General features: G+C 37.1%; 2 protein-coding genes across 3 annotated transcripts; both read left to right on the top strand.

Moving 5' to 3' along the window:
- The first annotated feature begins 1,631 nt into the window (after positions 1-1,631).
- Positions 1,632-5,855, top strand: chmp4c (charged multivesicular body protein 4C). Its single transcript, XM_015056012.1, has 5 exons — positions 1,632-2,107; positions 4,138-4,315; positions 4,491-4,599; positions 4,709-4,832; positions 5,453-5,855. Exons 1-5 carry the CDS (start codon positions 1,879-1,881, stop codon positions 5,512-5,514), a joined length of 702 nt encoding a protein of 233 aa, XP_014911498.1. The 5' UTR covers positions 1,632-1,878; the 3' UTR covers positions 5,515-5,855.
- Positions 5,856-6,215: 360 nt separating this feature from the next.
- On the top strand, positions 6,216-11,558 carry gimap4 (GTPase IMAP family member 4). 2 transcript variants are annotated; one of them, XM_015055986.1, is made up of 3 exons: positions 6,216-6,404; positions 8,829-9,590; positions 9,789-10,248. In XM_015055986.1, exons 1-3 carry the CDS (start codon positions 6,374-6,376, stop codon positions 9,794-9,796), a joined length of 801 nt encoding a protein of 266 aa, XP_014911472.1. In that variant the 5' UTR covers positions 6,216-6,373; the 3' UTR covers positions 9,797-10,248. The 2 variants fall into 2 exon arrangements, with proteins under 2 accessions (XP_014911472.1, XP_014911481.1); XM_015055995.1 differs by lacking the exon at positions 9,789-10,248 and adding an exon at positions 10,750-11,558 and having other exon boundaries at positions 6,221-6,404.
- The last annotated feature ends 1,387 nt before the right edge of the window (positions 11,559-12,945 follow it).

The raw sequence follows: 12,945 nt of genomic DNA, 5'->3' as shown, positions 1-12,945 counted from the left end.
AAAGTTTTTTTTTTGTTTGTTTGTTTATGTTTTTGCAAAACGAAATTATTTATCTAACAATAAATTAAAATGTATTGTGTGAAAAACAAATCCTGTAAACCACATATTTGCGACCTCAATCAAAATTGGTGACATTTGACAGGCAAAAAAATATTTCTGATTCCATAAACAAAATGTTACCAGTGACTTCTCTCATTTCAGGGTGACAGAGGGACACCTCTACAGGATTTATTTTCACACATTATATTTTAATTTATTTTCAGATAAATAATTTCGTTTTGCAAATGCATAAACACAAAGCTTTAAACTTTTATAGCCGCTGGAAATAAACTTAAAATGTGAATCAAACATAAACCGGAGGTGCGCTTTTATTTTGAAATAAGATTGCAAAGCAGGGCGCCGTAACGCCTAGTGCCGTCGCGCACATCAAAATCGAGTGCCGGCTGGCTTTACTACTATTACCGAAGAGGCGACTAGCTTAAACTGTCTGCCTTTGTGGTTTATGGTTGACAAGGAACGTCCTGGTGTGTTACCGACACCAAGTGGCACGGAGTCGAAATTACAGTCGTGAAAAAATAGAACTCACAAATGTACGGTTCTTCAATATTTCTGAAAAGTACAGTGATTCAGTTACAGACAAACAACAACATGACAAGTAATTTAACTGAAGAAAACGTTAGAATAGCCTGTTGCCCTAACCTAGGCTGCTATTATAGCCTTTGACTGAAATACTCTAATTGAAATGCTTCTTTCGGAGTGTTTGTCACACTCCTCATTTTCAGCTGCGCTACAGCAGGAACTGACTAGTTCCCTCTGTTGCAAAGTATTCCCTAGTTTCATTTCCTTGCTTCATCACTGGTATGAGATTTTTTTTTTCCCTATGATGCTGTATTTGTTACCTAAACATGTGACAGTTCCCCCTTTCCATGTAATCTGTGTAAATAAATTGTTCCATAAATACTTAATGTATCTCATTACATAATTAGGACACATAATTTCATTACATACTTATTTATGTAACAAAAATTCAAAATGAAAACTCCTGAAACTGTATTATGGTCTGCAGTTTTACTATAGCACCCCAAGATAAGCTTGTATTTCATGCTATTCTCATCTGATTTTGTCTCATCTGATTTCTTTTTGTGGTGCTCATGGATGCATTTGCTGCAATAAAATAAAATAAATATTGTTACTGAGAATGCTTTATATTTTTTCTATTTCTTTAACAGTTCATTTAAACGTGTTCATTATTAAGAAGATGTTTTAACAGTTTGTTGCATAATTGACAGTGTTTGTCAACTGAACTAAATAAAAAAAAATTGCTTATGCACTTACTCGTCGAATTACTTTAAATTGTGTGGGATATTTAATGGTGTTTACATAAACTTAAATAAAAACAAAACTGCAAATATATCCCTATGGTAATAGTATACACTCTTGTTATTATTGATCAGACTCATAGTAGCCTATTATGACCTAAGAAAAATACAATTAATGATTAGTGTTTATTTTATAAACTATGGGAAAAGGGAAATAATTTTAAAACATACTTACAGAATTTTTGTTTTATTTAGTCTTCAAGGTAAAACGTGTAAAGGGTTAACTCTGGCAGACAAAGGTATCATGACGTCACGGGTGTAGGTAACGCTGACAGGTGTGTCCATAGGTGCTCTCACTGGCTGGTTTGAACTAACCTCACAAAGCCGTCCAACAGGAAAATCTGCAATACAACACCCGCCTGGGGAGTTAAGTGAAATATAGAAGGCCGTCACTTTCTCGGACTCCATCGAGTTCGCGTCTGATTATTTTGGACTATTACGCAGTTTACAGTAAAATAAATAAATAAAATAACATAAGAGAAGAAGAAGAAGACTGAAAATGAGTAAAATCTCGAAGCTTTTCAAAGGTAGCTCCAGCTCGGGTTCATCATCCAGCTCTTCCTCAAAGTCCAAACACCACCGATCGAAAGGTGGACCGAGTCCGCAGGAGGCCATCCACAGACTCCGGGAAACCGAGGAAATGCTGACGAAGAAGCAGGAATACCTGGAGAAGAGGATAGAGCAAGAAGTAGCCACAGCCAAGAAGCACGGCACCAAAAACAAGAGGGGTAGGTCTTCATTGTGGGTTTTCTAGGAAGTATAACACCTGCTTTTTCTGCATTTAAGTCATGATTTAGTAATATATTAGAGCTTAAACTCTCCACGTAATGGTAGCTTTCATAAAGAGTTGTTTTGAATAACTTCCTCTTAAGTCACAATCACATTTTCAGTTCAAGTCATGTAAGCAGACAGGGATAGCAATATGTTACTTTAAAGTGAGCTTTTGCCATTTTACTTTGTGATAATTCAAATGAAATCACAAACATGAATGTGAACGTTTCTTGTCCAACTTGTCTCAGATGTTGTCCTTTTCCTGTATCTGGTCTTAAAAACTATATTAAAAACGCAACCAGAGGTTTATTCTTCCATTTCTCCTCCTCGTCTTAACTTGAGTTTAAACTTCTGAACATGAAGTTCATGATCAAAATCAGCGCCTTTTCACAATTAGCTCAGAATCGTTTGAGCATTAATTTGTAACAAATTTAACCTGAAGGTACCCATTGTTTTTATATCACCCCTGTGGATGCAGCAGGTGGAGGCAGATGCAAGGCAGTATTGCATTACTGAAAACATGGCCTTTATAGCATTGCCTGCTATTCTTATCTGCATGAAAAAATGTAAATGATCCAAAAATTTAGGAATGGATCATAACAGAGAAGCAATTCGCAACAGTTTCTCCTTCCTGTGGAGCTCTACCCAAAGCAAAAATGTTTTCTTCGCTGCATTAACTGTGAATCACCAAAGACTAAAAATACATGCAGCAATGTAAAGGGAGGAAACCCGTGTCTGGTCTTTGGACACACCCGACGCTTGTCTGACAGATGATAGAAAGGGATAAACGTGACTTCCAGGGTTTTATCACAAATCATCACCTGAAGTATTCTGAGACGGATTAATCTTCTCCAAGTGAATGAAAAGTGTAGGAGCCTTCTATAAGCCTGCTGACTGACAGTGTGCAGCAACAAGTCAGGAATTGCATCTGTGCATCAATCTATGCTCCATGAATTTGTAGAAAACTCAGGTCTCTCGGGCACACTGCTAAAAATGTGTAGCATGAACCAAAGACTGAATATTCTCTGCTATCCTGCCCACTTTAGTTAACAGCTAGAATGTATTAATAAAACTAAATAAACCCTGGCTGCAAACAAAAATATTTCTCCAGATACTGACCTGGAATCTTGCTGTCAATATGAAGCCATCTCATATTGGAGTTTCATAAATCAGGGGCTCATCAAAGATAAAGACATAATTCCGTGTTAAACAGGACAATGCATATTGAATTATTGTAATGTCTAGTTGTTGATGTTTATTTTGTCAACATTTGAATGTGGAACTGCTTTTATTCATTATTCAGCAGAATGTCAGGTATTTAAATCCATTGACCTTGAACTCAGTCCGTTTCAGATACAAACTTTTTTTTTTTCCTTTGAGATACATTTCTCTGGCAACTGTGATTGGCTGGTCTCAGACTCCCCCCCTCGCTCATTGCCCGTCTCATACAGTGCTCTGAAAACATATTTTCTTCTTTACGTATTTCCTTTTTGATTTTTGGGTCAAAGTTAAAAGTTTCTGATCTGTGACTAGACAACTCAGAAAGAATCCTTTGTTTGAACATTGTTACTTGCTGGTATTTGTAGATTAGATGACTTTTTCCAGTTGCATAACCCATTCGGTGTAGTCACGAACGTATGGCTGGATGTTGCCTTTCACGATTCCATCACGTACAGCAATTTGTCCAGATCATAAAGCAACCCCAGACCATCACACTAAAACATCAACAAGACATTTTAGCATTGAATGAGATGGATAATCAATGATAACATTTGGTTTTTGACATCAGTGACTACAAAGTACTATAAACTCTGAGAGCAGTATGACAGAGAGGCATTGTGTTTTTGAATTCATAACTGTTCAAAACCTTGGTGTACTTTTATTTCAGTAACAGGTACATACCGAGATGAACTGATCTTTAAGCATTAATGTGATTTTTTTTTTCTCTCTTTCTTTTTGTTTACATGGTTTGTTTTCTCCGGAACAGCTGCGCTACAGGCTCTGAAGAGGAAGAAGCGCTTGGAGCAGCAGCTGACCCAGATCGACGGCACGCTGTCCACCATTGAGTTTCAGAGGGAGGCCCTGGAGAACTCGCACACCAACACAGAGGTCCTCAAGAACATGGGCTTTGCTGCCAAGGCCATGAAGCAGGTCCACGAGAACATGTAAGGAACTTGGTGCAAACTATTTTAAATCTCAGTGTGTTTTGGGTGGGATTTTCACCTGATTGGTGCGTAGAGAAACTCTTTTTTTTTTTTTCCTATTGCAGCCTTCAGATAATAAATATTGTACACCAGATTAGAATTTGAACTTGCATCGGTTGTATTTTATCTTTCTCAGGGACATCGACAAGATTGATGATCTGATGCAGGACATCACAGAGCAGCAAGATGTGGCTCGGGAAATCAGCGAGGCAATTTCCGGGCCGTTCGGCGAGCAGTTTGATGAGGTTTTTCAGTTTTCTCCACCTTCATCTTTAGATGGGTCTTTCATTTTTTCTTTGTTTTTTTTATTCATGTTGCAGATCTTTTAGCTAGTTCTTGCTTTATGCTTGTTAGGATGAGCTCCTTGCAGAGCTGGAGGAGCTGGAGCAGGAGGACCTGGAGGAGAGCATGAAGAGTATGGGAGGACTGCCGAGCGTTCCCAGCTCCAAACTGCCCTCATCGCGCCCCAGTCGTGCAAGTGAGTCCATCACGCAAGCTTACATGTTTGTAGTTTCAGTGCCCTGCAAAAGTGTCACACCCTTTGATCATGTGTTTTAATAGCATAGGCCAACAAAACATATAGCATAATTGTGAGGTAGAAGGTAAATGATAATTTTCAAACCTTTTGCTCCTTAAAATCAAATACTAAGGAGTAAATACCTTGTGCAATACAATTTTCCTTCAGCTTCCTAACGCTGCACCAATTTATGTTGGTCTATCACATAAAATACAGTGAATCTGTTGTAATTTGATCAAGTGTGTAAACGTTTATGGGGTGCGAGGCACTGTATTTACATTAGGAATTAGTGTTACTTAAGTTCTAAGTCACAGTATATACTTATAACTTAATAGAACTTCGTACAAAGTAAAATATTGTGCAGCAAGTAGATGAGCCAATTGGTTACAGAGGCCCAAGCAATTGAATGACAAGATATAAAAAGTTAAGGTTATCTAAGAATGTCTAGATGTTTGTTTTATTATCTGCCTCACACGTTGGAGGTAATTAATAATCATCTCTGCTCATTATAGAAAATACAAGTAGAATCACCTCATGTAAGTTAATGTTTCATCTTGTTTTTGCTTTGTCTGTTTTTCTAGCAACAAAGAAAAGGGTTGAAGACGACGATGACATGCGTATGCTGGCATCATGGGGAACATGAGTTTGTTAACGAAGAGAAAACGTCATTGAACACTGTTATGACAACTTTTTGTACTTACTTGTCACTTTTTCAAGGTTGTTGAAGGTTTTTAGGGAAATTGAGAATGATTTTATTATTAGTGGCTTTTTGATTAATGATCTAAAAGCAAAAGAATACAACAATAATTTAGGTTTAGGTTCTTTTGTTAAGAGTATGCTGCACTCATGTTTTTTTTGTCTAACAAGGATATACTTGATGATATTAATCCAGATCTGCTTCTTCTGCAGTTGTAAATAAATGCAGGTTCAGCCTAAATGTTGTAAATAACATTATAATCTCTAACAATAAAACTGACTCCTACACATTGTGTCAAATTAGTTTATGAAAAATTACTTTTTAGCATTTCTTTGTGACACGGTGGAGTGGAAGAAGCCTCTGGCTGAACACACTGCATCAGGAAATGCTTCTGGAGCAGGGGTCCTCAAATCCAGGCCTGAAGGCCAGGTGTGTCAGTCATGCGACTTTACATGTCTTTGCTTCAACACACTTGAGTCAAATAATGAGGCCATTTTTTTGTCTGAGTATCCCATATTTGTTTATTTAAAAAAAAAATATATATATATATATATATATGTTTTACAAAGGATGCCAAATAAAAATGTGCATCGTTTGTAACATCCACGTTTGAGCAGTTTTTTCCTTTTACTTCCGGTCTCCTTTTGTTCTGCTTTAACTCTGAAAGGGTTTACCGGAAGTAGCGGTGACGTTACGCTTTTTCCGGTAACTTGGGTCATCATCAGGAGGAAGTTCTTCGAAGACCGAGGTGCACGAAGTGAATTAACCCCCCTAAAGAAGACTTTATCCCGAGATAAAACTGACGATGGCCGACAATACACCGAAAGAGACAGAAGGTAAGGCAAAGCAGCCTCCATCCGGTTGATTTATAAACTTTAAAAATAATTATTTATCGTCACCGCGGTTGGTAAAATTAGCATTAAAGTTAGCAGACAGTTTTAAACTAAAGAAACGAACAGAACTTGGACACGTCTTCTTATTTCCTATTGTTATAAACATCGGATACTTTGTTTCGAGTTTATATTTCAAACTTAGAACCAAATAGCTTGTGTTCATGAATAATTAACTTCTTTGATGTTATAAAGTGGTTCACTAGGCAAACATTTCGACAACAAAGTCATATTTAGATAGCAAAATGTATGAAATTTATCGAGGATTTTACACAATATATTAAATCATTTCATATTTGGATATTTATATAGATTTTCGTATAGGAGACCGTTATAGTATTAAGTTCTTTCTTGGTAATACAACTTTGAGAAACGAGTTACTAAAGGGTCTTAATTTAAAACTCCTACAACAAGTCTTCATGGATTAAAATATATTCTGAAATAAAAGAAGTTTCAGATATATTACCAGAAAATCGGGCCTTTAAGGAGTCTTTCTTTTAGGGGACAGGAAATAGGAATAACCTTGAAACTAATGGGAATTTCCCTATTGTGAAAAATGCCCTTAAATAAAAGTCACAACAATTTATATTATGTGTTCTTTCCTCTTGAAGCTAAAGACCAAAGTGTTTTGACTACAGTAATGATAGAAGCAATAATAAAATAAAAACTATTTACATTTTAAGTAGTATCACATAAATTATCATTTGAATAAAGGTCATGACTTATATCTGTATTATTTGCTTATGCTATTGCAGAGTAACCTGACTGATACATGTTCCTCTCTGGGTGGTGTTTGTTTTTTTTTTTTGTATTTGGTTATTTGTTTACAGAATAGTTTGTTGTGAACTTTTTACCCAACGTATAGCCAGAATAAACTCCAGAATTGTGACTACAGAGTTTGAAGTCTTGAAAAGTATGAAAAAGCAAAACCAAGGCTTGCTTTTTAGATCCGTACAGATTTGGCTGCAGTAGTAAATATTCATTAACTAATCCATTAACTAATCTGCTGGTTTTCTTTTGATTAGTGCTGCTGATTAGAGATACTGAGACATCAGATTTTTCTTTGTATTTTTCATGTTATCTTTAAAACAAAACAAAAAATTACAATAAATCTATAGATATTCTTTGATGGATCTAGTGACATAATCTTGTAGTGTTCCATTTGTTGAATTAAAAGCTACTTCAGGTATCAAATAAGCTGCATCACTTTTTTCTTTTGAAAAAATGAGAAGCAGTAAAGAAAAGTGGGAATTTACTTTGACTATAGATCACCAGATTGGTGCATCTTTAGATGTAGGAGATTGGGAAAACAGTTTCACTTTAAGATGTGGTCTTTTGCTGAAATAAAACCCAATTACTGTGTAATAAAAGTCAACTTGCACTAAACTTAAACCCATTGGGTTCTATTAAGAATATGTGAATTTCATGAGGTAACAAACCCAAAACAGACGATTGCTAATCATTTTTTAATAAACCTATTTTCATATTTATTGTCAGAGTTAAACAGAACAAATGCCATCCACATTTACACTTGTAGTTGTATTATGTAAAGAGCCTTAATGCATCTTTCCATATTGAATGATTTCAGAAAAAAGATCTAACTACAGTAATTTTGCTGAATTTTCTGAAAGTCATATTGATTATAAGTCATTTTGATTTTCTTTGTAAAGGTTAATGCCCATCCAGCTGGCCAACAACTGATATTATTTTTGGCCAGCTGATTAATTTCAGTTCATTTAGTCAGTAAGAAACAAATTTCACTTTCAGTTATTTCATTATTTTTATCACAATTTCATTTTTCAAGGAGGATGATATCTAGGATCTTTTATTTAGAAATCATGAAACATATTTGAAAGCTTGTCTGCCCTTTCCAAGTTGGAGCTTTGTTATTGAAATATTATTAGTAAACTGAAAAAATGCTAAGCTAGGGTATCTACCAGAGAACATGACCTAATTATACAGCTAATATTAGCTAGTTATTCCTGACTCAAGTTATTCTAAATTTAGCTGGTGTTTAATGGAACATAACTATAATAGCTATTGTAATATTATGACAGAAGTAGGAATATGGCAATTGTTATTTTTTTTAAATCATGATCTATATATTTTTGCTGATATTTTTTGTTTTTGTTTTAAAATTTTGTATAAATGCTAAACCATAATGTTTTTATATGACATATGAGGATTTTCTTTTACACCTATCTTCCTTAATAGTGATAATACACTGCACATTTTTGAATGAACTAGAAACCAATTTCTAGTTCATATGACAATATTACAGTAAGGAGTCATGTTGTTTAAATATGACTACTTACTAAAGTCCTAGATGTTGCCCGCTCACACTAACTTGTGTAACCTCTCTGATTGCAGCCAAAGATGCTTCTGGTCCAGAGAAAAACACCCAAGAGACAGCAGCTCCGGCCAAAGACCCGCCATTTCTGCCTGAAATCCGCCTGGTGGTGTTGGGATGGAGGTGGCCGGGGAAGAGCCTGACAGCCAACACCATCCTAGGCAGAGAGGAGTTCCACCTGGAGCGAGCGGCCGAGTTCTGCGTCACCAGGGAGACGGAGGTAGACGGCCGCCAGGTGGTGGTGGTGGACACTCCCGGCTGGTTCTCCGCGCAGGACACCCCGGCCTCCTATAAACAGGAGCTGGTCAGGGGCGCCTCTCTTTGCCCTCCGGGTCCTCACGCCTTCCTGCTGATCATCCCCGTGGGCATGTTCACGGAGGTCGACCGCGCACGCATCGAGGAGAACGTGAGCCTCTTTGGGGAGCACGTGTGGAATCACACCATCGTGGTGTTCACTTGGGCGCAGGTGTTGAAGAAGATCACCCTGGAGAGATACATTCACAGGGAGGGCAAAGATCTGCAGTGGGTGTTGAGGAAGTGTAAGAAGAGGCTCATACTTATTAACAACAGCATCTTCGGGGACAATCCCCAGGTGGGAAAGCTAATGAAGAAGGTTGAGAAGATGGTGGCAGAGGAAGGGGGCCACTACAGTTTAGAGGTGAAAGAGAAACCTTTGGATGTGAACCAGAATCCGGCCAGGCCGGCGCAGGAGCTGGGAGCCCGACCCAAACAGAACTCTGGACTGAACCTCTCGAAGGCCTCGGAGGCAGAGCAGACCTGCAGTGAGTAATGATTTCATGTTGTTTCATTAGGTCACACAGAGTCAGTCCGTAATACAGGCTAAGATGTTAGATTTAATAATTTAGTTTTTATGGTGCCACTCCCAACTGCTTGTTTCTACAACAAATGGATCCACAGAAAACTAAAAAATCCTCCAGTGTTCCACTCTGTGATCTTTTTTCCTTTTTTTTTTTTTATAGCCGTCTAGTTTTACTGTTTTGCTTAAAGTCGTCATGTGACCAAAAGAGGGTGAGGAAAACTGATGAGTCACACCTGCCTCTTTCTCTCTCTGGGAGTGGATCACGTTAAACACGACTTTCATGCCACACTGACTACAATCAGCTTCATTATTCAGAGTTCACCCTTTTATCCATGTTAACTCACATTTCCCCAGGTTCTTGTACAATCACAGTATTGTGTTTGGGTCAGAAGTAGTGTTGGCACTCCAGTATAGTATATAATTCAATTAATTTGTAATTAATCGCATTTTAATCAAAAACGATATACAGGCAGAATAAGAAATATTTTCTATTTAAAAAGACCCTTTGTTTTTAATTTGTGATTTTGGTTATTCAGCCATCATGTTTCGGGAACCCCTGATCACTCCTAGAACTTCTTTGAAAAAATACTTCTTTAGATATGTGAACTATGGAAGCTGTGTTTCAAGACGATCAAGACTGGATCGCTTTTTAAAAATTAACCCCCAGTGGGCCAAGAGAAACCGTTTTTGTCGTCCATCATTGTTGTTTTCGGATGCCGCTTGTGCATCTGATGTACGAATGTACCAGAAACACAAATCAAAGGTTCCAGGTCAAATTGAACAAAAACAATTAATTGTGTTGCAGTTTTTAACACTTGAAATATATGTATTAAAAATTGTCTCATTACAGAGTAAAACAACTTTCTTTTTGATGCTGGATTTAAAGCTCTTAACGTAGAAGCCAAATGCCAATTTGGATGCAAATTACAATTATCCGTTTTTGTTTTATTTTGGGGAGAACAGATAAAAAAAAACAAAAAACAATAATGTGGTGAACACGTTTAACTTATTGTGGATTTTCTGTATTCCACAAAGCTAATATAATGACAACGGTTTATAAGAATGCATATAGACATCAGGTTAAGTGAAGTTTAACTCCTTTTTTCTCTGTTTGGTTCTAGATTAACGAGACCCTGTGTGCTGATGGAATCGACTTCTGACCGAGACACATAGAAAAAGGCATAACTGTAAAAAGAAAATGTTACTGAATGAAACTGAATGAAAAAAACGTATGAATATATCATATTTAAAGTAATACCGAGGCATGTTCTTTGAGGCCTTTTTAGCAAACGCGTCGTCCAAAGATGATTATTTTTTTTACCCTGGTATTTTATTTGGATGAACTGTAGTGTATGTTTTTAGTAGAGGGAGGTGGGTGTTTTACTATTAAAACAAAGAAGCACGGGCTGTTACACTCAGATAGTGGCCGTCGTTATTTTCAAACTGAGCACTCCTCAAAATGGCCGATACTGACAACAGGATTGCACTACTACTAAACTGTCACCATTATTTACTGTAGACGAGCAGATGGATTTTTTTTTCCAGACAATTCCCTTCTTTTGTGACCAAAATGTGAATAGTTTAGTTTTGCTGCAATTTTTCTTCCACTTGTCTGTGTACAACTGTAAAGCACTAGAGCATTTATTGACTTTTCCCTGCAAAGTGTTGCCCTGAAGCAGTGCTTGTGTTTACTTTAAACAGATGTTTATAGTAAATTATGAGAGGGGGGGGAGGGGGGGGGCGTAGTTTCTTTGGGGGGGAAAGTGTGGCCTACTTGTACGTTTTTTTTTTGTTTTTTTGTTTTTTTAAACTTCTGAAATCCCAATTGTCATGTTATTATGTTAACATTTCCGGTTACTTTGTGCATGTTCTTTTTCTATTGTAAATGAAATATCTTTTACTTTCTGACAAAATAAATGATTTCAAGGCATTTTTGGGGGGGTCGTGTGTGTGTGATGTTTTTCTTTTTTTTTATTCTCGAGCAAAATTTATATTTATTATAATATAGATTTTCATCCTTTCAATTATCCATCCATTAATTTGTCAGTCCATTTTTTGGTCCCATTGTTCTTCCATCATTCTATTCGTCTCTCCAACATCTTTTGTCTCTGACCATCCACTTATGCCTGACCATCTAATATTCTGTTCTTCCATTGATGTCCACCCATCCTTTCATCAGTCTCTTTCCATACATCTGACCTCTGTTCGACCTATCCATACGTCCATTTGTTTATCTGTCCATCCTGATATCCATTCACCCATCCTTTTGTCTATCCAAAAATCTGTCTGGCATCCATTCCTCTTCCTCCAACAATCCATCCACTCACTCCGCACTCGGTGATTTGTGCAGAGCTTACACTTAACGCCAGACTTCTGTAGAAATATTTGCCGTAAACGTGTAGAAAACTGCTGCAGTTATACTTAAAAAAAGGTTTGAGAACTCATATAGAAAACTGGAAGATTGACATACAGCTGACTTCAGGTCTGCAGTCTATCTCAGGCTCACTCCCTGTGGCACTGATTCCATTCAGTTTGCTCTAAATGGGATCTTAATAACATCTTTCTCCTCCATCTGTGGTTAAATGTCAATAACTTGTTGCCCTTGGGAAGTCAGACTGAAATCTGGAATCCTTTTGTCTTCCACATATAGTAATCTGCCAGATGGTGAACTAACGGTGTTTTTTTTACAAGCAGTTTATTGCAGCAAATCTCTGTGTCCTGTTAGTCTGTTTCTGGGAGCAGCTGGTTCGCATCTGTTAGCTGCCTTTTACAAAGAAACTGAGCTCAGCACTTGTTTGGGCCATTGACAAACAAATTTGTGGACATACACCTGAGATGGGAAACAGATCCAGTGCCTCAAATGACATCAGTCATTTGAGGCACTGGAAGCTGACGTTACCTAAACGGCAACAAGAGCCAACAATGCAACAGGAGTCAGGTTCTAAATGGTTTTGAGGCACAAAATGTAGCTTGTTTCTATGTTGGTCACAAAGACCACATTTATTTTTCATCCTTTTCTAGATCAGCATGCAAAATCTTGAAATCTACATTATTACTTTTACATCTAGGAAAAATAATTTCAACATGACTGTGTGTGTTTTGTTTTAAAAAGAAATATGGTAGCGGAGGGGGAAAGAAATTGTTTTAAGCCTTAATATCATTGGCATTCTGTCATTTAACCACTAGATGGGGCTAAAACACCAGATCACAGAGATGACATTTGATAATAGTATTTGACTCAGGATGACTCCATCTTGTTCTACACTATAGATTGTCTACGGCATTGTTCAGACTGACAAACTGCAAAAACACAGTTT

This window comes from Poecilia latipinna, unplaced genomic scaffold, assembly GCF_001443285.1.
Source record: "Poecilia latipinna isolate Pla-1442-1.1 unplaced genomic scaffold, P_latipinna-1.0 Scaffold59, whole genome shotgun sequence".
Classification (NCBI taxonomy): domain Eukaryota; kingdom Metazoa; phylum Chordata; class Actinopteri; order Cyprinodontiformes; family Poeciliidae; genus Poecilia; species Poecilia latipinna.
This window is presented reverse-complemented; position numbering and strand designations above follow the sequence as displayed.